Consider the following 27,879-nt stretch of genomic DNA (forward strand, 5'->3'; position numbering starts at 1 on the left):
TAATATCTGTGGCACTTGTCAACTTTTAAAAACTTGTTGATGGTTATGACTTCTTTGTTCATTTTGAATGTTCACTTTTGAGTTTGTATTTTTATATTGTTTCACTGAAAGAAACACTCAAAATATAAACTCAGGACCCTTACAGTCCCCCCCCAGAGCCACCACAAAGAAAAACAACACACAACAGTAAGTGGGAGAATATGCTACAAAATACTAGGGTCTATCTCCTAATAGGAAAAATAGGAGTTTTATGCACAGAGTTATTGATAATGAAGAAGGATAAATTAATAATAAGTTTTTTAAAATGCCAGAAATGAAAAGGCAGTCTTAGCATAAAATTACAACAACAATAAGAAAAACCTCAGTGCCTTTCCACAGTACTTCTGAGAGGCACGCTGCAGACCTGTCAGCCTGCTGTTGCTGGCTCACATTCAGCCCTGCAGCGCCCTGTTGGCTGTGGGGTCAGGAAGACACAAGCCCCTAGAGGGGGAGGTGCCAGCCAGGGATTCCCAAGCGGGTGTGGGGAAATGTCGTCCACCCTGCATGCCTTCGCGGGGAGGGAGAGAGGGGATGAAAATCCAACACGGGACTTCCCAGAAAACGATGTGTCCTTTCGGTTTCGGTTTTTCCCAATCCCACTGAAAACTGCTTCGCGATCATATTCGGCTTCATTTTCAGCTCCTAAAGAGAACTGTGAGCACCCTGCGGAGCCAGACTCCGGAGGAGCAAGGCAGCAAGAGGCAAGAACTTATCCGCTGTCTGCCGCTTAGGAGACAGGTAACTTCGCTCAGAGACTTGGATTTCCTTCACATGTTCCTTAGGTAACATCAACAAGAACAATGCATGCTCCAGCTCAGCACACCTGGCTCTGGAGGCAAAGGCTCCCCCCTGTCAGCCCTGGAGGCAGCTGGCCGATGGTGGGGGCAGAGGAGGGGTGGCCCGCGGGGCTATAAGCTGGAGGCAGCTCAGCCCCTCTGTTTGGATGGAAGGCTGATGCAAAGTGGCAGCGGGCACAGCTTGTTCCTGGGATGTCCTGCTCCCTCTATGGCACCCTCCCAGGCTGCACAAAGAGCCCTGCCTGGGAGAAGGAGGGGTGCACCCTACATCACCTTCTAGAAGGGGCTGAAGTCCTTTCTCTGACTGAGGAACCAAACCTGTCCTTTCCTAAGAAGCTCTGGTTGCAGTCACTTCCCCCATCTTCCCCTCCCCATCTCAGACATTTCCCTGATGTCTGTGGGACATTGAAAAAACAGAGGGAAGATGATCCTTAACATACAATTTAAACATGAAAACATTCTTTATTGCATTCACTGTATTTAGTATTCCAAAGATTCTATAAAGTGGTATTTAGATGAAAGAATTCATTCTCACATATCTTAATCAACTATTAAAAATACCTATAAGGTCTAAGCCAGGTTTTTATTCTGTAGTTTACAAATGTTTAGACCCTACCAAAAAATTACATCAATTATTGTTTTTAGGTTCAGTTGTTTTGCTGAGTCCTCTGTAAGAATGAAAACAAAATTCCTCAGCTTTTTTTTTTTTTTTAACTTCTGTAAACTAGCAACAGAAAAGTGGGAGGAGGAGAGGGAGCAAGGAGGAGTGGGAAGGACCTGGGAGCTTGTTCTGGGACACACTGACCCGAGGAGCTGTGGGACAGAAGTTCAAGTTCAACTTTCTTTTGCAAGCAACTTGGTCCTGAGCTTAAACCTCTCACTTTCTGATTCAAAATGGACTGAGGAATGGGAGGTATGAACGAACACCCGTAGCTTGTAGCCTGGACTGCAGGGCTCAGCTGCTGGCTTTAGCTTCCCCATTAGGGGCAGTGGTAGTTGTGGGGTGACAGTTTAGTAGCACTTCACATAACCAGGACAGCAGCAAGTGGAGCAGAGAATGTGGCTGCATGGAGAGATGAGAGATTAGGGTCTCCTGGCTGCTTAATGGGATGGGGTGGGGCATAGAGGCAGCTTCTTCATGCATGAGCTCAGTGTTCCTCATTGTAATATGCACTAGGTTGGACTTATGGTCCTATTCTAATTCCACATTAGATTCACTGCGTACACAGCATTTAAAATTTTACATTTTTAGTTTATTTATTTATTTTTCTAAAGAGCAGACCTGTTGTCTGTGTCCATTAGTTAGGCTTATATGCATGCCTCTCAGAGCCAAGTCTGCTCTTTATTTATTGGATGGAAATTGGGATGCCTTTATTTATTGGATGGAAAAAGAGAAAGAGGGAGGGAGGAAGGAAGGAAGGAAGGAATGGAGGGAGGGAGGGAGGGAGGGAGGGGGAGGGAGGGAGGGAGGGAGGGAGGGAGGGGGAGGGAGGGAGGGAGGGAGGGAGGGAGGGAGGGAGGGAGGGAGGGAGGAAGGAAGGAAGGAAGGAAGGAAGGAAGGAAGGAAGGAAGGAAGGAAGGAAGAAAGAAAGAAAGAAAGAAAGAAAGAAAGAAAGAAAGAAAGAAAGAAAGAAAGAAAGAAAGAAAGAAAGAAAGGGCCAGACACAGATGGGCTGCCTTATGATTGTGGCCTCACCCCCAGCTCCCAGTCACATCCTTAAAGGTTGGGAAAGGAGCATGCTGTCCCCTGACAAGGCTATAATTCACTCCTCAGGCTCAAACTTGCTTAGGACACCGCCCAGCAGCCATGTCCAGGAATTATGCAGACTCACTTGATATTTTTACATGGATAGTTTTTATTTATTTATAGAGTTTGTTTTATTTATCTTTTTTTTCTTTATTGATTAAGGTATTACTTTGTGTCCTTATCCCCCAATTGCCACCTCCACGCCCCCACTCATGCCCTCACCCACCTGTTGTCTGTGTCCATTAGTTAGGCTTATATGCATGCCTTATATGTCAGTCCTTTGATTGATCTCTCCCTCTTACACCCTCTGTCCCCTACCTTCCCTCTGAGGTTTGATGGTCTGATCGATGCTTCTCTGTCTCTGGATCAATTTTTGTTCATCAGTTTATGTTGTTCATTATATTCCACAAATGAGTGAGATCATGTTATATTTATCTTTCTCTGACTGACTTATTTCGCTTAGCATAGTGCTCTCCAGGTCCATCCATGCTGTTGCAAATGGTAGGAGTTCCTTCCTTTTTATAGCAGCATTGCATTCCATTGCGTAGATGTACCACTGGTTTTTTCTAAAGTTTTACATATATCTCCTTTTCCCCCAATTGACCCCCTCCCCCATCCCTTCCAGCCCGGGCAAGCTCCCACCACCCCAGTGTCTGTGTCCATTGGTTATGCTAATATGCATGCATATAAGTCCTTTGGTTGCTCTCTAACCCCCCTCCCCTAATATTTGTCTCTAGATCTATCTATTCTTGTTCATCAAATTATGTTGATCATTATATCCTACATATGAATGAGATCATGTGATATTTATGTTTCTCCGACTGGCTTATTTTGCTTAGCATAATGCCCTCCAGTTCCATCCGTGTTGTTGTAAATGATAAAAGTTCCTTCTTTTTAATAGCGTCATAGTATTCCATTGTATAGATGTACCACAGTTTTTTAATACACTCATCTGTTGATGGGCACTTAGGCTGTTTCCAAATCTTAGCTATTGTAAATTATGCTGCTATGAACATAGGGGTGCATATATCCTTTCTGATTGGTGTTTCTAGTTTCTTGGGATATATTCCTAGAAGTGGGATCACTGGGTCAAATGGGAGTTCCATTTTTAGTTTTTCGAGAAAACTCCATGCTATTCTCCACAGTGGCTGCCCCAGTCTGCATTCCTACCAGCAGTGCATGAGGGTTCCTTTTTCTCTGCATCCTTGCCAGCACTTGTCCTTTGTTGATTTGTTGATGATAACCATTCTGACAGGTGTGAGATGGTACCTCATTGACATTTTGAACTGCATCACTCAGATGATTAGTGACTTTGAGCATGTTTTCATATATCTCCTGGCCTCCTGTATGTCCTCTTTCGAAAAGTGTCTATTTAGGTCTGATGGTCATTTTTTTATTGGATTGTTTAACTTCCCTTTGCTAAGTTGTATGAGTTCCCTGTAAATGTTGGAGATTAAACCCTTGTCAGAGATAACATTGGCTAATATGTTCTTCCATGCATTGGATTTTCTTGTTGTTTTGTTAATGGTTTCTTTTGCTGTGCAGAAGCTTTTTATTTTGATGTAGTCCCATTTGTTTATTTTGTCTTTAGTTTCCATTGCCCTAAGGGTTGCATCTGTGAAGATAATGCTTGGCCATATGTCTGAGATTTTGCTGCCTATGGATTTCTCTAAGATTTTTATGATTTCCCATCTTACGTTTAAGTCCTTTATCTATTTTGAGTTTATTTTTGTGCACGGTGTAAGTTGGTGGTCTAGTTTAATTTTTTTTGCATGTATCTGTCCAATTTTCCCAACACCATTTATTGAAGTGACTATCTTGACTCCATTGTATGTCCTTGCCTCCTTTGTCAAATATTAATTAAGCATAGTGGTTTGGGTCGATTTCTGGTTTCTCTATTCTATTCCATTGGTCTATATGCCTGTTCTTGTGCCAGTACCAGGCCATTTTGAGAACAGTGGCTTTGTAATATAGCTTGATATCTGGTATTGAGATCCCTCCTAGTTTGTTCTTTCTCAGGATTGCTGAAGTTTTCAGGGTTTTATTTAATTCTAGATGAATTTTTGGATAATTTGTTCTAGGTCTGTGAAATATGCCATTGGTACTTTAAATGGGAGTGCATTGGGTAGTATGAACATGTTAATGATATTGATTCTATCAATCCATGAACATGGTATGTTGTTCCCTCTATGTTTTCCTCTGTCTCTTTTTCCAGTGTCCTGTAGTTTTCTGAGTATAGGTCTTTTACCTCCTTAGTTAACTTTATTCCGAGGTATCTTAATTTTGTTGGTGCAATGGTAAATGGAGGTTTTTTTTTTTAACCTCTCTTCCTGTAAGTTCACTATTGGTGTATAAAAATGCCATAAATTTTGGGTGTTAATTTTGTATCCTGCTACATTGCTGAATTCATTGATTAAGTCTAATAATTTTTGATGGAGTCTTTAAGTTTTTCTATGTACAGTATCATGTCATTTTCGAATAATGACAATTTTACTTCTTCTTTTCCAATTTGGATGCCTTTTATTTCATCCTTTTCACTGATCGCTATGGCTAGCACTTCCAGCACTATGTCGAAGAGGAGTGGTGAATGTGGGCATCCCTGTCTTTTCCTGTTCTTAGGTGAAATGGTTTTAATTTTTGCCCATTGAGTATGATGTTGGCTGTAGGTTTGTCATATAACGCTTTTATTAGGTTGATCTATGATCCCTCTATTCCCTTTGCTGAGAGTTATTATCAAGAAAGGGTGTTGAATTTTGTCAAATGCTTTTTCTGCATCAATTGATAGGACTATGTGATTTTTATTTCTCAATTTTTTATGTGATATATCATTTTTATTGATTTTCAGATATTGTACCATCCTTGCATCCCTGGGATAAATTCTACTTGGTCATGGTGTATGATCTTTCTGATATAATGCTGGATCCGATTTGATAGAATTTTGTTGAGGATTTTGGCATTTATGTTCATGAGGGATATTGGCCTGTAATTCTCTTTCTTTGTGTTGTCTTTATCTGGTTTTGGTATTAGGGTAATGCTGGCTTCATAGAAAGAGCTTGGAAGTGTTCCTTCCTCTGAATTGTTTCAAATAATCTGAGGAGCATAGGTTTTATTTCTTCTTTGAATGTTTGGTAAAACTCTCCTGTGAAGCTGTCTGGTCCCGTGCTTTTGTTTGCTGGAAGGTTTTTGATGACTGGTTCAATTTCCTTCATAATTATTGGCCTATTGAGATTTTTAGATTCTTCCTGATTGAGTTTTGGAAGGTTGCATTTTTCTAGGAATATGTCCATTTCTTCTAGGTTGTCTAGTTTTTTTAATAGAGTTGTTAATAGTATTTTTTTGCAATCCTTTGTATTTCTGTGGGGTCTGTTGTTATTTTGCCTCTTTCATTTCTGATTTTGTTTATTTGGGTTCTCTCTCTTTGCTTCTTGGTGAGCATGGCTAGAGGTTTATCAATCTTGTTCATCCTTTCAAAGAACCAGCTCTTGTTTTCATGGATCATTTGTATTTTTGTATTTTTTTTGTCTCTATGTCATTTATTTCTGCTCTGATCCTTCCTTCTGCTCACTCTGGGCTTTTCTTGTTTCTCTCTTTCTAATTCTTTAAGTTGTAGAATTAGATAATTTATTACCAGTTTTACTTGTTTTTTTATTTTTATTTATTTATTTTTTTTAGGTAGGCCTGTAGAGCTGTCACCTTCCCTCTCATGACTGCTTTCACTGTGTCCATAGATTATGGGTTTTTGTGTTTTCATTTGTTTCCAGGATGTTTTTTACTTCTTCTTTGATCTCTTTGGTAACCCAATCATTGTTTAATAGCATGCTATTCAACCTCCAAGTGTTTGAAATTTTTTGATTGTTTTATTGTAGTTTATTTCTAATATTATGCTATTGTGGTCTGTGAAGATGCTTGATCTGATTTAAATCTTCTTGAATTTGGAGACTTTGCCTGTGACCCAATATGTGGTCTATCTTTGAAAATGTCCCATGTGCACTTGAGAAGAACGTATATTCCATTCCTTTCTGGCCTGATGTGTTTCTGTTGAGAAATCATTTGATAGTCTAATGGGGGATCCTTTGTAACTTTCTGTCTCTCTCTTGCAGCCTTTAAGATTCTCTCTTTGTCTGAACGTTTGCCATCATAATTACGTTGAGTCTTGGTGTGGGTCTTTTTGGGTTCATCTTCTTTTGGATTCTCTGTGCTTCTGTGACCTTTTTCTTCCCTAAATCAGGGAAGTTTTCTGATATTATTACTTCAAATAGTTTGCTAACCCTTGTTCCTCTTCTTGTCATTCTGACACCCCTATTATTTGTATGTTACTTTGTTTCATGTTGTCCCAAAGCTCTCTTAGGCTCTCCTCCTGGCCTTTAATTTTTCTCTCCAATTGTTTGGGTGTGTTTTGCTGCTCTATTTTCTAATTTGCTAATTCACACCTCTGCTTCTCCTAGTCTACTATTGAAACTTTCCATAGTGTTTTTTTTTTTTTTATTGTAGCTATATTACTCTTTATTTCCTCTAGAGTCTTACATAAGTTGCTGATTTTTTCAATCACAAGGATATTTTTAACAGGACATGGAGGTTGCAAAAATTGGGAGGAGTTCTTGTTATTCTTTATTGACAGTTTTATTAATATACACTTTTTATTGGCTTATAACATCAATCTATTTTTAAATTTTGATGCACACTTAATTTTGAAAAACAAAATAGATATCACATGACTCAGTTTCTCTAAACAGGGAATGACTGTTAAACTTATGGCCTTAATGATTTTGAAAACTTATAAGAAAGGAGAAAAATCAAAAGTTGTGTTTCTTCTGGAGCCCCAAACTCCTTCAGTCCCTTCAGTATCGTAAATGGAGCCATAGATATTACATTTTATTGGTCTGTCATATGTCAAAACAAATTGTCAGGCTAAAACCTCAGATTGTGATGAATACTAGTCATACTCATCACTAGTTCTATAGCTGTTCTCAACAACTAGGACCACAAGACAGATTGATGCATGAAACCTATGGCTTAAAATACCTTGACTTTGTCCCCAGGTCGCTCTGGTCCTTCCTCAGAATCTGCCTCACTATCCTCTTAGCAGCTGGTTAAGCCTTATGTTTGGGGAGAGGATGTTCACATGAGGTGATGGCTTTACTTCTCAGTGGTGATCCTGGCATAGGGTAGAGCCACTCTACTGCATTATAAGATGTTGCTGCCCAGTGCCAGCAATAACATTCAGTCTGAGTTCCTCACAGCATTGGGAACACTATGGCCCTTGCAGTGATTCACTGCAAGTATAGAACCAAAAATAGATGAATTTTTCATTGCAGGTCCTGGCTTATGCTTACTATGACAGGAACAAAGTAGAATACTTATATTGTCCTGAGATGGAGGGTGCTTTGCACAACTCTGCCTCAGAGAATAGCATTGTAATCTTATTTCTACTGGGATGTTCTTTTAGGTTTGCAGGTTGCCATGGCATCTAGACCCAACATGATGGCCCCCATTTGCCTGGTGGAAAACTACAATGAGCATCTGTCAGTGAATCAGGAAGCTCTAGAGATTCTTGACCAGATTTCTCAGCCAGTGGTGGTCGTGGCCATTGTAGGACTGTATCGTACAGGCAAATCCTACTTGATGAATAAGCTTGCAGGACAGAATCACGGTGAGTGGTATCTTAGGTAGAGGACAATTCTTTGACTCTAGCTATATCACAGTTTCTTAGTTTTCTTCATTAGTCACATGAAAAAAAAAAGAGCTAAATTCCTTTCAATAAACAAACCTTCTAATTCTAATTCTTACTAATAAATTATGACCTTAATTAGTGTTATCTCAGGCCAGGGCCAATTTTGTTACTCTAACTAAATCATAGCTTATTAGTTTTCTTCCCTGATTACATGAAGTGAGAACTAAACTCCTCTCAATAAACCAAATTTCTAAGTCTAATTTTCATCACTAAATTATTACTTTAATATATTCTCTTGCCATATTTATAGTTTTACTTCTGTTAAGGAAAATCACTCCTAGTAATACATAGACTCCTTTTTTTTTACCTGTGCCAATGAGGTCTTAAAATTGTGCCTCCTCTCTTGCTCATAATATGTTTTACTCTCTCTATAGAATTTTGCTTTTCCTATGAATATATAAAGATAATTGCATATCTATCACCATGTTTAAAGATTTTTGTGAGTTCACATCCCATTGTTCTTAACAACCTCTCCCACAACATTTGCCATTTTTATTTTTATCACTTTGATTGGAAAAATATTATCTGAATTTCTTTTTCTTTAGATGTCTCTCTTCTATCCACTTCTATTCGGCCTTTACTGGGCCATTTTTGAAATGCTCTTATTGTGGTATTCAATGACTTTTATTACCGTATTTTCCGGCATATAAAATGACTTTTTAACCCAGGAAAATCTTCTCAAAAGTCGGGGTTGTCTTATATGCCGAGTGTCATCTTATAGGGCAGGTATATCCCAAACTCTATATTTTAACTGGAAAAGTTGGGGGTCGTCTTATATGCCCAGTCATCTTATACGCCGGAAAATATGGTATGTCTGATTCATGGATGCATTTCACCTCCATTTTGAGCTCTTGCTGGGTATCATTTTCACAGTTAACATTCATCTCCTCCTTTGAATAGATGACACACAAAGTAAAGCATTCTTACAAAATAGAGAAAGCACCATCTTATATTCTGGGGTACTTCCATTCCAAAAAGTCTGATTTTGTAGTCCCTTGGCTGCTTAGTTTGTCTATTGTCACTGTGGGTTCAGTCTCCCTTTTATTTATAGGTTTCCCTTTGGGCTCTACGGTGCAGTCTCAAACCAAGGGCATCTGGATGTGGTGTGTGCCTCACCCCAATAAGCCTGATTATACTCTGGTCCTTCTAGACACCGAGGGCCTGGGTGATGTGGAAAAGGTAAGGCAGAGAGTCACAGATAAAATGATTTCAACCTGGATATTCTCATAATGAACTCTTTAATTTAACTGCTTGATCTGTTTGTGAAATCTAGAAATCCAACTACACATCAGGCAAATGCTCGCTTGTTTGACTCTTATTTCTAGGTAAGGTGTCATGGTACATTGAGTAAATTTTTTCTATTTCTCAGCAATGCATGACTAATTTGATTCAATTGCTGAACACCATATCCCTGGGTCTCTAAGTTAGTACTGTAGATACTAGTGACCCATGTAAAAGCCCTGCCCTCAAAAAGTCTGCAGTTCTTAAAAAAAAAAAAAAAAAAGTCTGCAGTTCTCTGGTGAAGTTCACCAAGTACTCACCAAGCATTCTGGAAGACTTTGAGACAGCTCTGAATGAGATGGTTCTATAAAAGCATGTGTTTGTCCTACAACATTTTAAGATGGGTCTTTGATATTTTAGTTTTCTACTAAAGGATGAAATGAATGATTTTTACTTTTCTGCTTTAGTTTGAGACTTATTTGGAAACTAGAGGCCTGGTGCACAAAATTCGTGCACTGGGGTGGTGTCCCTCAGCCTAGCCTGTGCCCTTTTGCCGTCTGGGACCCTTTGCTTCTTACACCCGCCTGCTTGCCGTTGCTTCTTACTGCTTGGCTTGCTGCTCCTTAGAGCTGCTGCAGAGGCAAGAGAAGCTTCTGCCACTGCTGCTGGGCTCGCCAGCTGTGAGCCCGGCCTTTGGCTGAGCAGTGCTTCCCCTGTGGGAGCGCACTGTCCACCAGGGGACAGCTTTTGCATTGAGCGTCTGCCCCCTGGTAGTCAGTGTGCATCATAGGTTCCAGTCCTTCTGGTCATTCAGCCATAATGGTCGCTTAGGCTTTTATTATATAGGTAGTACCTAAATTTCTACAACTTTTTATTTCTACCCAAAGAAGACTTAGAAATTTTGTGTTTATTTTTATGTATATATCAAACAGTCTTGCTGTCTGTATAACCTATTGTTTGTCATAAGTGCCACTTCTTATTGTAATCATTTTTTTAAATTGGGCTTTGGAATATAAATGGACAAATCAGCATTTCCCTCAAAATTTTTCTAGGCATTTTCCACTTTTGCTCTGGTGAAAATTTAGACAGTGTTTATAATAGAATGAAAATTCTGTATTGTGCCGTTATTTAGATCTGCTGTATTTATTCAAACAAATTAACCTCTCCTTTAAGGTCCTTCATTTGTTTGCACTAGACTCACTATCCAGTTTTAACTTCTTGACCTACCCTCTGTTCCAGTCAGATCAAATAACTACTTTTATTGAAAAGACTTCTGTATGTGGCCATGTCTACTTTTGTTTCTGTGGGTCTTTCCATGTGCAAGATACCTTCACTTATTCAAATTCACACTCTGCTAAGTCTTTAATTTTCAATCAAGATGCTGAGGAAGACTTTATGTTATGTAAAATTTTATAGCTTTCAGAGCTCTGGTCTTCCATGCTAGACTTGTAAATTTTAATTTAATACTTCTTAAAATTTATATTCATTATTGAAAGTATTACATATTTTTTCCTTCTTCCCCTCCTATTGACCACGTCTTCCTCACACCTATCTCCTCTGCAGACCTTCAGCATGCTATTGTCAGTGTCCATGTTTTGTGCATATATGCATGTAAGTTCTTCGGTTGATATTATCTCTTCCTCCCCCCCTTAATTTACTATTAGAACTACAGGTTCCAATGCTTATATACATTACTTTGATGTAGCATCCTATAGATATTATCCTTGTTATATTCCTTGCTATGTTCATCATGGCTTTGAAATAGTCACCTTGAAAGTAATATTTGTCGCCGAAACCGGTTTGGCTCAGTGGATAGAGCATCGGCCTGCGGACTGAAAGGTCCCAGGTTTGATTCCGGTCAAGGACATGTACCTTGGTTGTGGGCACATCCCCAGTGGGGGATGTGCAGGAGGCAGCTGATCAATGTTTCTCTCTCATCGATGTTTCTGGCTCTCTGTCCCTCTCCCTTCCTCTTTGTGAAAAATCAATAAAATATATATTAAAAAAAAAGAAAGTAATATTTGTCATTTTAAACTGACTTCTATTTTAACAACAGTGGACATATTCAGTAGTTTCTCATAAACACTTCTTGGATATATCCCCAGTTATGTTAACTATGGAGTATTTTATATAGCCCATGACCAACAAATATATGTAGAATAAATATGTACTAACATCATTCATTTAACATAAAGCACACCAGGTGCTGCACTAAGTTATTTTATACGTTATTTTATTTCATCCAATTCATTAAAAAGAAAACTCTGTGATTATAAAAATCACATTCACAAGTAATGTTTTTGTAATTGCTAAAGCTCATATGTATATTTATTCCCATCTTCAAACTTACTTGTTTGCATGGTGAGTACATTATCTGAAATAAAAGGAAGGACTGTTAGACTTAGTGTCTGAATGAATTTCTATAGGGTAAACCACTGAATGTCTTGCCCTAATGTACTTCTAGGGAGACCCTAAGAATGACTCATGGATCTTTGCCCTGGCCGTGCTTCTGAGTAGCAGTTTCGTCTACAACAGCATGAGCACCATCAACCACCAGGCCCTGGAGCAGCTGCAGTATCCTTCCAGGAACCAGACCTCCATGTGTCATGGAGGCTGTGGGAATGGAGATCCAGTCAGTTTCTCCTTTCCTCTTACTTAGTTGCTTTTGGTAGACCAAAAGGAACCAGAGTGAAAGAGAGTGTTTGTAATACTATTTTTTTTTTTTAATTAGAGAAATGTGGGAATTGTGTGTAGAAAGTTTATTTTCCTTAGCCAGGTCCTAGTTATGTGACAGAGTTGACAGAACTCATCAGGGCAAAGTCCTCCCCTACACCAGATGAAGTAGACGATTCAATAGAGTTTGTGAGTTTCTTTCCAGACTTTATCTGGACCGTACGGGATTTCACCCTGGAGCTGAAGTTAAATGGTCACCCTATCACAGCAGATGAGTACCTGGAGAATGCCTTGAAGCTGATTCCAGGTAACATAGTGTGGCTGGGCAGTGGATGGTCCAATACAGGGTGGAAGGTACTAAATATCATGTCTGGAGTTGCATTTGTACTTGAGACTAGCTGTCTGCAGAAATGGTGGCTGGGAATGGGTTGAAAAGCTCTATGGACTGGAGTTTAAGTTTACTTAGAAAAGTGGAGCCTAAAGCAGAGTAAAACTATTCATAACCCATTTGTTCTTTACACATTGGAACTGAGAATCCAACTGTAACTTTGAATACAGAGTTGCTAAAGCCTTCTAAAAAGCAGACATTTATGTTTATTATTTTAGCTTCTGCTTTTCTATGTTGAGGAAAACAACTGATCAAATACTTGTTTGGCATAAAATTACAATGAAAAGCCTACTAATGAAAAAATGTCTTTCATGTAATTAGACATAATTCTTCTAAAATGGGCATATAATTTTCTAATATCTTTATACATATGTTATTTATAAAAATGACTTTATGTTCTCATAAACCTGAAGTAGTATATTTTGTCTTTTCAATCTACCCATTTGTGTAATTTTTGATAATTATCAGAATATAATTTTAATTTGTATATCAAAGATTTTTTATTTTTAAATAATTTTATTTTATTTATTTAAATTTTATTTTATTTAAAGTATTACAAATAGTAGTACTTATATCTCCTTTTTTTCCTCATTGACCTCCCCCTGGCCTCCCCTAACCCCAGGCACATGACTTCATCCTCACCCCCAGTGTCTTGTGTCTATTGGTTATGCTTATATGCATGCATACAAGCCCTTCGATTGAGCTCTTACCCCTCCCCCACACCCTCCCCTGCCTTCCCGCTGTAGTTTGACAGTGTGTTGGATGCTTTTATGCCTTTGTATCTATTTTTGTTCATCCTATCTAATAAAAGAGTAATATTCAAATTGACCATCACTCCAAGACACAAGATGGCCACCCCCATGTGGTCAAAGATGGCTGTCTCCATGTGGACACAAGATGGCCACCACAAGATGGCCTCCAGGGGAGGGCAGTTGTGGGCAGTTAGGGATGACCAGCCCAGCAGAGGAGGGCAGTTGGGGGAGACCAGGCCAGCAAAGGAGGCCAGTTGGGGGGAACCCAGGCCTACAGGGAGGGGCAATTAGGAGGGACCAGGTCAGCAGGGTAAGGCAGTTGGGGAGGACCAGGACTGCAGGGAGTGCAGTTGGGGGGGGCAGGCCTGTAGGGGAGAGAAGTTGGGGGAGACCAGGCCTGCAGGGGAGGGCAGTTGCGGGGGGACCAGGCCTGGAGTGGAGGGCAGTTGGGGAGGACCAGGCCTGCAGGGGAGGACAGTTGTGGGGGACCCAGGCCTGCAGGACAGTTGGGGGTGACCAGCCTAGCAGGAGAGGGCAGTTAGGGGTAACCTGGCCAGCAGGGGAAGGCAGTTGGGGGCAATCAGCCTGCAGGGGAGGCCAGTTAGGGGCAATTGGGCTGGCCAGTGAGCAATTAGGCATTGATCAGGCTGGCAGAGGAGTGGTTAGGGGGTGATCAAGCTGGCAGGCAGAGCGGTTAGGGGCAATCAGGCAGAGGCAGGCGAGTGGTTGGGAGCCAGCAGTCCCAGTGGGATTGGGCCTAAACAGGCGGTCAGACATCCCTCAAGGGGTCCCAGATTGGACAGGGTTCAGGCTGGGCTGAGGGACCCCTCTCCCCCATGCACAAATTTCTTGCATCGGGCCTCTAGTGAGTTTATAATGTTCTTTATATTCCACAAATGAGTGAAATCATGTTATATTTATCTTTCACTGACTGGCTTATTTCACTTAGCATAATGCTCTCCAGTTCCAACCATGCTGTTGCAAATGGTAAGAGTTCCTTCTTTTTTATAAGAGCATAGTATTCCATTGCATAGATGTACCACAGTTTTTTAATCCACTCATCTGCTGATGGGCATATAGGCTGTTTCCAAATCTTAGCTATTGTGAATTGTGCTGCTATGAACATAAGGGCACATATATCCTTTCTGATTGGTGTTTCTAGTGTCTTGGGATATATTCCTAGAAGTGATATTACTGGGTCAAATGGGAGTTCCATTTAATTTTTTGAAGAAACGCCATACTGTTTTCCACAGTGGCTGCACCAATCTGCATCCCACCAGCAGTGAAGGAGGGTGCTTTTTCTCCACATCCTAGCCAGCACTTGTTGTTTGTTGATTTGTTGATGATAGCCATTCTGGTAGGTGTGAGATGGTACCTCATTGTTGTTTTGATTTGCATCTCTTGGATAATTAGTGACATTGAGCATGTTTTCATATGTCTCTTGACTTTCTATATGTCCTCTTTCAAAAAGTACGTATTTAGTTTTTTTTTTGCCCGTTTTTTGATTGGATTGTTTACCTTCCTTTTGTTAAGTTATATGAGTTCCCTGTAAATGTTGGAGATTAAAGTCTTAAATCAGAGATAACATAGGCAAATATGTTCTCCCATGAAGTGGGCTTTCTTGTTTTGTTGATGGTTTCTTTTGCTGTACAGAAACTTTTTATTTTGATGTAGTCCCATTGTTTATTTTCTCATTAGTTTCCATTGCCCTAGAAGCTCTATCAATAAAGATATTGCTACGACAAATGTCTTCTACTTTAGTGCCTATGGATTTTTCTAAGATTTTTATGGTTTCCCATCTTATGTTTAAGTCCTTTATCCATTTTGAGTTTATTTTTATGTGTGGCTTACGTTGGAGGACTAGTTTATTTTGCATGTATCTGTCCAATTTTCCCAACACCATTTATTGAAGAGACTATCTTGACTCCATTGTATGTTCTTGCCTCCTTTGTCAAATATTAATTGAGCATAGTGACTTGTGTCAATTTCTTGGTTCTCTGTTCTGTTCCACTGGTCTATATGTCTGTTCTTGTGCAAGTACCAGGCAATTTTGAAAACAGTGGCTTTGTAGTATAGCTTGATATCTGGTATTGAGATCCCTCCCACATTGTTCTTCTTTCTCAAGATTGTTGCAACTATTTGGGGTCTTTTTTTATTCAAGATGAATTTTTGGAGAGTCTGTCCTAGGTCTTTGAAGTATGTAGTTGGTATTTTAATGAGGATTGCATTGAATTTATAGATTGCTTTGAGTAGTATGGTCATTTTAATAATGTTGATTCTACCAAATCCATGAACATGGTATATTCTTCCATTTGTTCATGTCTTCCTTTATCTCTTTTTTCAGTGTCCTAAAATTTTCTGAGTACAGGTCCTTTATCTCCTTGGTTAAATTTATTCCTAGGTATCTTAATTTTTTTTGTTACAATGGTAAATGTGATTGCTTTTTTACTTTCTCTTGCTGTGATTTCATTAGTTGTGTATAGAAAAGCCATATACTTCTTGGTGCTAATTTTGTCTCCTGCTACATTGCTGAATTCATTTATTAAATCTAGTAGTTTTTTGATGGAGTCTTTGGGGTTTTCTATGTACAATATCAATGTCACCTGTGAAAAAGGACAGTTTTACTTCTTCTTTTCCAATTTGGATGCCTTTTATTTCTTCTTCTTATCTAATAGCAATGGCTAGTACTTCCAGTACTGTGTCAAACAGGAGTGGTGAGAGTGGGCATCCCTGTCTTGTTCCTGTTTTTAGGGAAAATGGTTTTAGTTTTTGCCTATTGAGTATCATCCTTTTATCCCACCTTGCTGAGCGTTTTTATCAAGAAAGAGTGTTGGATTTTGTCAAATGCTTTTTTTGCATCAATGGATATGATTATATGGTTTTTATCTCTCAGTTTGTTTATGTGATGTATCACATTTATTGATTTGCAGATATTGTACTATCCTTGCATCCTTGGAATAAATCCCACTTGGTCATGGTGTATGATCTTTCTAATGTAATGCTGGATTTGATTTGCTAGAATTTTGTTAAGAATTTTGGCATCTATGTTCATGAGGGATATTGGCCCATAATTCTTTCTTTGTTTTTTTCTTTATCTGGTTTTGGGATTAGGGTAATATTGGCTTCATAGAAATAGCTTGAAAGTGTTCCTTCCTCTTGAATTGTTTGAATAGTCTGAGGGAGATAGGTTTTATTTCTTCTCTGAATTTTTGATAAAAGTCCCCTGTGAAGCTGTCTGGTCCAGGGCTTTTGATTATTGGAAGTTTTTTTTGATTACTGCTTCAATTTCCTCCATAGTTATCAGCCTATTCAATTTTTTTTATTCCTACTGGTTGAGTGTTGGAAGGTCATATTTTTCTAGGAATATGTGCATTTCTTCTATTTTTACAAGTTTGTTGGAATAGAGTTGTTCATAATATTTTTTTGTAATCCTTTATATTTCTATGGGGTCTGTTGTTATTTTGCATCTTTCATTTCTGATTTTGTTTGGCTCCTCTCTCTTTGCTTCTTGGTAAGCCTGGCTAGAGGTTCATCAATCTTGTTTATCCTTTAAAAGAACCAGCTCTTAGTTTCATTGACCTTTTGTATTTATTTATTTTTTTTGTCTCTATGTCATTTATTTCTGCTCTGATCTTTATTATTTCCTTCCTTCTGCTCACTCTGGGGCTTTTCTTGTTACTCTCTAATTCTTCAAGTTGCAGAGTTAGATGGTTTATTACCAGTATTTCGAGGTAGGCCTGAAATACTATAAACTTCCCCCTTCAGGATTGCTTTCAGTATGTCCCAAAGATTTTGGATTGTTGTGTTTTCATTGTCATTTGTTTCCAAGATGCTTTTTATTTCTTCTTTGATCTATTTGGCAACCCACTCACTGTTTAGTAGTATGCTATTCAGCCTCCAAGTGTTTGAATTTTTGTGATTGTTTTTATTGTAGTTGATTTCTAATTTTATGCCATTCTGATCTGAGAACATGCTTGATATGATTTCAATCATTTTGGATTTGGAGAGGCTTTGCCTGTGTCTCAATAAGTGGTCTATATTTGGAAATGTCCCATGTGCGCTTGAGAAGAATATATATTCTGTAGTTTTGGGGTAGAATGTTCTAAAGATGTTGATTAAGTTTATCTGATCTAGTGAGTCATTTAGCATTGCTGTTTCTTTTCTAATTTTTTGTCTCAAGGATTTATCCAGTGATATTAATGGGATGTTAAATTCTCCTACATTGATTGTAATACTATCAATTTCTCCCCTGATATCTCAGAAGTTTTTTTATATATTAGGGTGCTCCTGCATTGGGTGCATATATAGTATATTTAACAGACTTATATCCTCTTGTTGTATCGATCTCTTTAGAATTATGAAGTGGCCTACCTTGTCTCTTGTTATGGCCTTCATTTTGAGGTCTATTTTGTCAGATATAAGTATTGCTACCCCAGTATATTTTTCATTTCCATTTGCCTGATAGATATTTTTCCATCCCTTCACTTTCAGTCTGTGTGAGTCCCTTGTTCTGAGGTGGTTCTTCTGAAGACAGCATATATATATTGGTCATGTTTTCTTATCCATTCAGTCACTCCATGTCTTTTGATTGGAGCATTTAATTTTTTAAGTTTAATGTTATTATTGATTGGTACTTGTTTGTAGACATTTCTGTACTTTATGCCTGTGTGTTCCTCCCTATCTATTTCTTCTTTTCACAGTATTCCCTTTAGCATTTCTTGCATTTCTGGCTTGCTAGTGATAAACTCCCTTAGCATTTCTTTTTGTCTGCCAAGCTCCTGATTTCTCCTTCAATTTTGATTGATAGTCTTGCTGGATAGAATATTCTTGGATTTAGTCCTTTGCTTTGCATCACTTTGTATACTTCATTCCATTACCTTCTAGTTTGGTTTGTTCCTGTTGAGAAATCATTTGATAATCTGATGGGGGATCCTTTGTAGGTAACTGTCTGTCTCTATCTTGCAGCCTTTAAGATTCTCTCTTTGTCATTAACATTTGCCATTGTAATTATGACGTGTTTTGGTGTGGATCTTTTTTGGATTCATCTTTCTTGGGAATCTCTGTACTTGTGAGACTTTTTTTCCCCCCATATCAGGGAATTTTTCTGTCATTATTTCTTCAAATAGATTCTCTAGTCCTTGCTCCTCTTCTTGTCCTTCTGGTACCCCTGTTATGCGTATGTTACTTCATTTTGTGTTGTCCCAAAGTTCCCTTATGCTCTCCTTCTGTTTTTTTTTTTAATTTTTTTTCTCCAGTTGGAGTTCTGATTGGGCTTGTTTCTCTACCTTATCTTCTAACTCACTAATTCCTCTTATTCTTCTGGTTTACCGTTGAAACCTTCCATAACATTTTTGATTGTAGCTATGTCACTTTTGATTTCTTCCTTATTTTTGCATAGGTTGTTGATTCTCTCATCCATCCACTTTATGAACTGTATGACCATTACTCTGAATTCTTTTTCTGTCATATTGCATGTCTCCGTTTCACTTATTTCCTTTCTTGGTGATTCCTCTTTTTCTTTCTTCTGGGGATTGTTTCCTTGTCTTTCCATTCTAACTATCATCAGAAGGTCCAAACGCTGAGTTGCGGGGGCCCTGCGCCATGTGCAGTGGAAACGTCGCACCACCAGAGTGTCACTGAAGAGCTCCGACAACGAGACCTGTGGCTGCTGTGGGTCAGTGGGTGCCACATGTGCCAAGAATCAGAGTCATTGGTGCTCAGTGCAGCCTCATGCGTGCACCTAGAATCAGGATCTCACATGCGCCGTGCTGAAAAAAAATAAGTCCCCGTAGTCATGCACCAAAAATCAGAGTCCTCTGGCATATGCAGAGTCCCCTTATGTATGCGCCGAGAATTAAGTATTGGAGTCTCTGCCACTTGGTGCGACCTTGCGCTGAGAATCAGGTTCCCTGTGTGCATTTGTGCCAAGAATTGGAGTCACCGGAGCTCAGTTTGCGTGCACTGAGAATTAGGGATCTCATGTGCGTGCAATGAGAAACAGAGTCCCAGCATGTGAGTGCTGAGAGTCAACTTACTGGTTCAGTGCTGCCTTTTCCTGTGCATTGGATAGGCACGACTGTGGTGTCTGGCGGTTGGCAGCTGTGAATTGGGAAGACTCAGTTTTTGCTGCTGTGACCTTGTGCCCTTGATGGGATTCATCAGCCCAGCAGCGGCTCACAGAGGCACCCGGTGGTCGTTTGCCATGGCAGAGCACTCAGAAAGGCCCCGGCGCTGAAGCTGTTTTACCTGTCGTGTCTGTGGGCAAGCAGCCAGGAAGGAGGGGGTTCCAATTTCCATTGCTGGGGTGTGTTCCCTTGTTTGGCTACAAGTGCACCCAATGGGGGCTCACAGTGGCACTGAACAGCCACTTTTGAGGCGGTGGGCTCAGGAGGCCTGCACAATGGAAAGGCACTACTGTGGTGTCTGGAGGTCGACAGCCAGGGAGAGGGAAGTCACACTTACTGCTGTGGGAGCCATGCACCCTTGGAGGTGGAAGTCCTAGGGATCTGCAGGTCTGTGGGCAGGGCAATAGGATTTTGACTGGAGTGACTGCAGGGTCACGGGCAGTGTCCAAGGCCAGTCTGGGTGGTGGTGCTGATGAGTTCCTAGAAGAGGCTGCTGTCCCCTTCAAGATGACAAGGGCTCTGTGCCCCAGCCCCACAGTCCAGGGAGTGCCGCTGGCGACGGTAGGTGCTCCCTGTCCAGGAAAGCCCGGTCTGCCAGCCCCTGATATTCCTGCTGGATTTTATTGTCCCTCACTCACTGACATCTATTTTCAATTGTAGTTTACACTCAATATCATTTTGTATTATTTTCAAATATATAGCACAATAGTCAGATAACACATACTTTACAGTGAGTTCCCCCCTATATTTCAAGTACCCACCTGGTACCATGCATAGATAGTACAATATTATTTACTATATTCCGTATGCTGTTTTTTACATCCCCATGAATATTTTCTAAATACCAACTTATATTTGTTAATGCCTTCACTTTTTTCACCCCCCCCTCATGCAGCCATCAATTTTTTTCTCTATATGTATTAGTCTGTATCAATTTTGTTTGTTTGTTTTTTTTAGAATCCACAAATAAGTGAAGTCATATGATATTTGTCTTTCTCTGTGTAACTTATTTCACTGAGCACAGTACTCTCTAGATTCATCCATGATATCTCAAATGGTATGATTTCATTCTTTATTATGATTGAGTAGTATTCCATTGTGTATATTACCACCTGTACTTTATCTACTTGTCTATTTTGGGGCACTTAGGTTACTTCCATATCGTGGCTATTGTAAATAATGCTGCAATGAATATAGGAATCATATATTCTTTTTGAATTCGTGTTTTGGATTTCTTCAAATATAACCAGTAAGTGAAGTCACTGGGCCATAAGGTAGCTCTATTTTTAATTCTTTTGAGAAACCTCCATTCTCTTTTCCATAGTAGCTGCACAAATCTGCATTCCCACCAACAGTGCACAATGGTTCCCTTTTTTTTCACATCCTCAGCAACCCTTATTTCTTGTTTATTTATTAATTAGGACAGGCATGAGGTGATATCTCATTGTTGTTTTAACTTGCATTTCTCTGATGATTAGCAATGTTGAACATCTTTTCATATGTGTATTGGCCTTCATGTCTGAGATTTTACTGTCAATGTTTTATTCTAGTAGATTTATGGTTTTGAGTCTTACATTTAAGTCTTTAATCTATTTTGAGTTTATTCTTGTATATGGTGTAAGAAGGTGGTGTAGTTTCACTTCTTTTGCACATATTTGTCCAATTTTCCAACACCATGCACCAATTAGGCTGCCTTTACCCCATTATATGTTGTTTTACCTCCTTTGTCATCTATTAATTGATTGTAATTGCATGGGTTTATTTCTGGGCACTCTGTTGTGTTCAATTGATTTATATGTCTGTTTTTATTCCAGCACTATGCTGCTTAGATTACCACAGTATTGTATTATAGTTTGGTATCAGGTAGCGTAATACTTCCAACTTTATTCTTTCTCAGTATGTCTGTGACTATTCAGGCTCTTTTATGGTTTCATATACATTTTTGGATTATTTCTTGTAGTGATGTGAAAAACACCATTGGTATTTTGAGATAGATTGTGTTGAATCTATAGATTTCTCTGGGCATTATAGACATTTTAATTATGTTAATTCTTTCTACCTGTATCATAGCTTTTTTTTCAATTTCCCCATATGTACCCATGCTACAATTTCAAAATAATAAAAATATTTGAATGGGTTACATTTACATAAACATGTAGGTATCTGATGAACCCTTGAAAGAAATTGCACTTCTGATTTATACACTCTTGATTTCATGTTTCTATTTATGATTTCTCAAAACAATGAGAAATGGGCTACACAGAACAGCAAAGCTATGAAATGAATATAATTCTTTACCTTAAAGAGTTTAGAGACTAATGGTGATATCTTAAAATTATGTTTTCGCTACATTTACTCTTCACTCTTCAGATGATTTTACTTTTTTAAAAGCTAATGTTGTACACATTATTTCTAGCATCTAAACAGTTTTCTTTAGATAATCTGATGTTATTTCCAACATTGCTTCATTAAGTCTTATTTGAGCTCTTCATTTTGATCCACAGCTTCATTTTCCCATGAGATCAAGTAGACCAAAAACTTACATTTGACCCATGTTTCTGTTATTCATTCAGTAGCTAATATTGTCAATATAGACAATACTCTACCATTTTAGGTCCGATAGCAACAATAGGTTGCTGTAGTTGTTTTTTAAGCATACTTAATCTCTTCCAAAATTTTTCCCCAAAGTTGTATCATCGGTAAATATGATGTTAAAGAAGCATTTGGATGTCCATGCTAAAGGAGTTATAACCAGAAGTTATACAGAGAGAATATGGCAAAGATACAAAAATCCCTGTCATAAAAATCTTTAGATCCTCTGTCCTCAGACTGCTCCTACTGTAATACCTGTTTTTATTTTTGTTTGTTTTATCTTTCAGGCAGGAATCCCAAAGCCCAAATATCCAATCTCCCCAGAGAGTGCATCCGGCATTTCTTTCCAAAACGAAAGTGTTTTGTCTTTGACCGGCCAATAAATGACAAAGAACTCCTAGCCAATATTGAGAAGGTTGCAGACAACCAACTGGATCCTAACTTTAAGGAACAAACAATGAATTTCTGTTCTTACATCCTCACCCAGACGAGGACCAAGACCCTCAGGAAGGGAATCACAATCACTGGGAAACGTGAGTCTCCATTTCACATTTTGTGGGGCCTCATAATTGTTGAATATATTATAGGATGTGTTCTCCAGGATTTGTGTTTGATAAATTATGGGTCTACAGATATTCATACTCCACGAAGACACGTGTATACTTATCATACTTTTGGGTGTTTTTAAATTCCTCTCCAAAGTTACAACCATTGACAGCAAAATATATAGCATCCATACATATAAAAAGTGTTCTACTAATAATGAATCACTAACTGGGTGTAAAAACAGAATACACTATTTCCTTAATTGAAGTCATTTATAATGAATGAGATTTGCAAGAAGAATACAAAAGATATTTTGGAGGTTTAGAGCAAATTAACAATGCACCTTAGCCCATAAAGCTCTGAAAATTTATAGGAAGCTTCAGAATTCAGAAAAAATATAGGATCACATTTACCCTGCCTCATCTGTTTACCTATGTAAGCAATTTGCTTCTAAGATTTTCAATGGGAAATTATGTTTTCCAGATATCCTTTAGTATGTTAGATGAAGGAATATATTGAATTATGTTAGTTTGTGGTCTAAAGAAACATAAAAATTAAGAGTCAATGGGACAATAGTGTTACTGGAGGAAATATGTTCTTCTGTGGTGTTGTGTGAAAGGAATTTAAGGGACCCTTGATGTAGGAGGAGTTTTAAACAATAATGGCAAGGTTTATTAAAGTGAAAAGCAAAGTACACTCTCAGGGAGACAGAGAGCTGGCGGGCTAGAGAGCAGCTACTGCCCTGAAGTATTTGTTAAGCTTCCCCATATATATTTGGGTTTGGGAAAGAGCAGGCTTTCTTTAAAACTATCCAATCTCATTCCTGTTTTCTTCAAGGCTTGTGCCCTTCCCCTATGCAATCTTTCCCCCAGTTTGTCCCCCCCCCCACTAATGGTCCACATTTTGGCTCCTATTGAACATGCTTCATAGTTCTGCTTGGTCATTTGGCTCCTATTGTGCAGGTACTTAGTAAAGGAATTCTTTCTGCACCATTTTTTCCCCATCCTGGTTAATTGGGTGGACTCCCCAAGGTGTTTGTAAGACTATTTTTTTCTATTGAATCAGGCTTTATCAGATGTCTCATTCCATTAGGCCCCTAGTCTCTTGTTAATATCTAACTAACTGCGTAGACCAATAATAGTAGAAGGAAGTAGTGTGTGTGTGTGTGTGTGTGTGTGTGTGTGCATTTGTGTGTGTGTATACATGTGCACATATGTGTGTGTTTGGTTGTGAGAGACAGACAGATAGATTTAGAAATGTAGTCTTCGAATCATAGATCCTATTGAGTAATATCCCTTAAATTTCCTGGCTTATTAGGGCTAAGGACTCTGGTGGTGACTTATGTGGATGCCATCAACAGTGGAGCAGTGCCTTGTTTGGAGAATGCAGTGACAACTCTCGCCCAAATTGAGAACTCAGGGGCTGTGCAGAAGGCAGCCGACCACTACAGTGAGAAGATGGCCCAGAGAGTGAACTTCCCCACAGACACCCTGCAGGAACTGCTGTACCTGCATGCAGCCTGTGAGAGGGAAGCCATTGCAATCTTCATGGAGAACTCCTTCAAGGATGACAACCAGGAGTTCCTGCAAAATCTTGTGGTACTTTGTCTTATTATTTATTTACCCTTTGTGACTCTCCCCTTGAAAAATGAAGCCTAGAAGAGCTTTTCTGACCCAAGTCCTCCTCTCTCACTCATTGATTGTGTGGTCTGGATTCTTATGAAGGATACAGTTTAAAAAGACTGCATTTTCTTCTTCCTCTCCCCACCAAACCTCAGGTACTTTATGTAAAAATTTCTCTGGTCTCCGATGCATAATCAGTATAGATACCTTTTTGAACTGAATACTTATATTGAATTCAAGCCTGCCCTGAACACCCAAAAGTCATTACTCGGCTAGTCACTTTATTGAGGGACTCTCCCACTCTCAGGAACCAAATGTCTCTTAACAGCCCCTCCATACCGGGCTATTTTCAACTCCTATGGCTTCTTGTTGTATCATTGTGTCATTGAAGATGGAATTAACAAAAGTTACAGCTGCAGGGAGCCATAGAGATGAGGGAATTCAACATCAACATTTTTGATGAGGAACCTGAGACCCAGGAAGATTGGAAGCTTTTCCATGGCTCACATGGAATTTTCTGGGTTGTGAGTAAAGGAAGCCTTGTAATTCCTGTTTTATTCCATGTCCTTCTCCAACAAAATGCTTTTCTTATGAGGACCACATCTAGACTTCCCTCCACCAGATTCTTTGGAATTTTTTCTCCTCTGTTCCTTTCTCCTGGTGACAGCCCTCTATACTTCCCTTGCAGGAAATCATAAAGGATAAGCAGGATAAGTTCTTGCTGCAGAATGAAGAGACATCTGTTAAATACTGCCAGGATAAACTTGAGCAGCTTTCCAAGTCCCTAATGGAAAGTATTTCAGCAGGCATTTTCTCTGTTCCTGGTGGTCACAAGCTCTACATGGAAACCAAGAAAAGGATTGAACAGGACTACTGGCAAGTGCCCAGGAAAGGAGTGAAGGTGAGGAATAATGGGAGCATAGGGATCCTACAGATTAAAGTCAAGAGGGTCTCCTGGAAATCGGTCACAGAACCGGTTGTGGATAATATGAGAGCATGGGGATATCATGACTGTTTTAGTGTTAAAGGCCCATAATTTGGTCTTTCTTCCTAAAGAGAGTCACAATGTCCATTCTCAAAAAAGAATATGGATTTCTGAAATCCATAAAAGACAGAAGATAAATAATCATTTTCCATCCAACAATATGACATTCAGTGAGTCAAAGGCAAACAATTTACAAGTTAAAGTCAACGTTTTTATATTCAAAACTTATCAAAAGAGAAAAGGAATTCAATCATGTACATAATTGCATACATCATTAAAATACTTATGAATCTGAGATAGTAGGCTATATAGGTGGTAGTACCAACTAATAATATTAAAATAATAATGATAATAATGCAATTAATATTTATTGAACTCTTAATGTTAAGACATAATATTGAGGTTTTATCCTAGAATTTTAATTTTATCCTTCAACTAGCATTAAGAGGCATCTATACATTTTGTAAACATTTCACACATCTGAACTGAGAGACACAGGTGGGTTAAAATGACTTGCTTAAAGGTACAGCCAGCAAGTGTCAGAGGAGAACAGCAACACTAATTGGAGACGACATTTCTCCCTGGAAGGTAAATATACAAAAGCACCAGAGCCAGTGGTTTTGCAGCACTGAACATGGTTCTCACTGACTGGAATGTAGAGTGAATAGAAGAATGTAGCACTAGGAGAGAGACTTCAGGGGGTATGAAGAGCTTCTGGTCTCTCTAATGAGATTGGAAACTGCGTGGAGACATGATGCAGTTTTAATCAGGAAGGAAAAATTACATGGACATAGTTATTTTGAAGCCTATTCTTCCCAGTGAACATCAAAGTTCTTTGTTCCTTCTTGTCCCCTCAGGCAAATGAGGTTCTCCAGAGGTTCCTGCAGTCACAGGCAGCAATAGAGAATTCCATCCTGCAGGCAGATAAAGCGCTCACAGATGGGGAGAAGGCCATGGCAGGTAAGTGCAGGGCTGGGCTCACAATGGGTGGAAGGTACCTGCAGTGTCCTTTGACAGCTGTGAGAACAAAACCTCCTGAGACAAGGAGCTTTCTGTCCTTCTGTGGGACACACTCTCTAACTCTGAAAACACCAGGGCACCTCAGCCAGCCAGGGCCTTTCCCATAACACTGAAATGTGCTCTCGATGGTGTGGCAAAGGGAGCAATTCAGATTCTTCCACCTCCCCTTCCAGTTTGGCTTGTTCTCAGAGCTCAGGAGGGTAGAGATTAGTCCTCACCTAATTTTCTTCCCTCTCTCAAACCTCCCTGGGGCAGCGGAGCGGGCCAAGAAGGAGGCAGCTGAGAAGGAACAGGAGCTGATGAGACAGAAACTACAGGAGCAGCAGCAACAGATGGAGGCACAGAAGAGGAGTCTCGAGGAAAATATATTGCAACTGAAGGAGAAGATGGAGAAGGAAAGAGAGACTATAGTAAAAGAGCAGAATATGATGTTGGAGCATAAATTAAAGGTAAGTCCTGCTGTGGCCTCAGTAGTGTTCCACGGTCATTGTCCTGGTACGTCAGGTGGGATGGAGAATGTTATAGCAAGACCATGGAGGCAACACCATTGCCATTTACTACTTGTGATTTGCTAAAGTATTGAATCTTCCCCTTGTCCCCTTTCTTTGTAAAAATTATTTTTTAAATATACTCTGTGCATAGACTCTGGAGTGGTCAGGACAAGCATCTCATCTCTGAATACTTAGACAATATAAATAGGTTCTGAGGTGTGATTTTTAGGTTATTTTAAAATGACTTATTTGGCCTGAATAAATAGCTATTTGAAACACATGTATTTATTATGACCACCAACTGGTTTGCTTTACCAAGATCATTGCCTATTATCAGGAACCCTGCTACCACCCAAAGACTCTAAGGTAGATCTATGCTGACAATAAACTATTAGAAATTCCATATTAAAAATACAGGGATATGACAGCTTCAAACTTGCTGCATGGTTCCCAGGTGTGGAGAATCTACCCAAGTCATCTTATGGCAAAAGAAGAATTCCTCATTGGCTATCTGAACGTGTTTATAATAGGGTTCTAGAGCAATGTGTAGTTTCCCATTATTTCTACATTTGGTTGGCCATATTATTCCAAGTGGGACTGAGAATTGGTACCAGCAGACTAAGGTTACTGCTCAACTGATATTATGACTGGCACACATTACATTTGTCCTCAGGCCAGGCTTAGCATCCTAGCAAAACCCTATGGATATGTGAATATTTGTAAACTAATCTTTCTTTCAATGTTTAGGTCCATGACAGGATTATTCCTTATTGGAAAATTATCCTTGATTGTGTAAGAGAGAACAATTTTAAGAGTGAAAGGAAAGAGTTATTAAATATAAAATGAAATTCTTGAAAAACATGAGAATTTAAAATGTTTTATTTCCCTTCTCACTTTTTTTAGGTTCAAGAAGATCTGCTTAAGGAGGGATTTAAAAAGAAATCTGAAGAGATGAATGCAGAGATCAATCATTTGAAAAATATGATTGATACTTCTCAAAAAGATACTACTCACTGGATTGAAAAAGCCTTAGATGTCATTTCAATGTTGTGTGTTCCTGGTAAACCTATTCATAATATTGTGAGAGGCATTTTTTCACCGATGAAAAAGAAATAATTATCCTTTGAAATAAATTATAGACTGTGGGTAT

General features: G+C 39.1%; 1 protein-coding gene across 3 annotated transcripts; it reads left to right on the forward strand.

Moving 5' to 3' along the window:
• The first annotated feature begins 638 nt into the window (after nucleotides 1-638).
• On the forward strand, nucleotides 639-27,878 carry LOC307103646 (guanylate-binding protein 6-like). 3 transcript variants are annotated; one of them, XM_079778091.1, is made up of 11 exons: nucleotides 639-777; nucleotides 8,030-8,233; nucleotides 9,366-9,493; nucleotides 12,000-12,109; nucleotides 12,319-12,515; nucleotides 22,353-22,598; nucleotides 23,929-24,209; nucleotides 24,922-25,134; nucleotides 26,076-26,178; nucleotides 26,494-26,687; nucleotides 27,633-27,878. In XM_079778091.1, the coding sequence occupies exons 2-11, from the start codon at nucleotides 8,044-8,046 to the stop codon at nucleotides 27,843-27,845; spliced, it is 1,875 nt and encodes a 624-aa protein (XP_079634217.1). In that variant the 5' UTR covers nucleotides 639-777; nucleotides 8,030-8,043; the 3' UTR covers nucleotides 27,846-27,878. The 3 variants fall into 3 exon arrangements, with proteins under 3 accessions (XP_079634217.1, XP_079634218.1, XP_079634216.1); XM_079778090.1 differs by lacking the exon at nucleotides 639-777 and adding an exon at nucleotides 1,614-1,749; XM_079778092.1 differs by lacking the exons at nucleotides 8,030-8,233; nucleotides 9,366-9,493 and having other exon boundaries at nucleotides 669-777.
• Nucleotide 27,879: the final 1 nt, after the last annotated feature.

Source organism: Cnephaeus nilssonii, assembly GCF_951640355.1.
Source record: "Cnephaeus nilssonii genome assembly, chromosome: 7".
NCBI lineage: Eukaryota > Metazoa > Chordata > Mammalia > Chiroptera > Vespertilionidae > Cnephaeus > Cnephaeus nilssonii.

Excerpts from the sequence above, each read along its gene's own strand:
- LOC307103646 (XM_079778090.1), top strand. Across the intron at positions 12,516-22,352 it reads TGCCTTGAAGCTGATTCCAG|GCAGGAATCCCAAAGCCCAA; the intron begins GTAACATAGTGT and ends TTTATCTTTCAG. Across the intron at positions 25,135-26,075 it reads TGCCCAGGAAAGGAGTGAAG|GCAAATGAGGTTCTCCAGAG; the intron begins GTGAGGAATAAT and ends TTGTCCCCTCAG.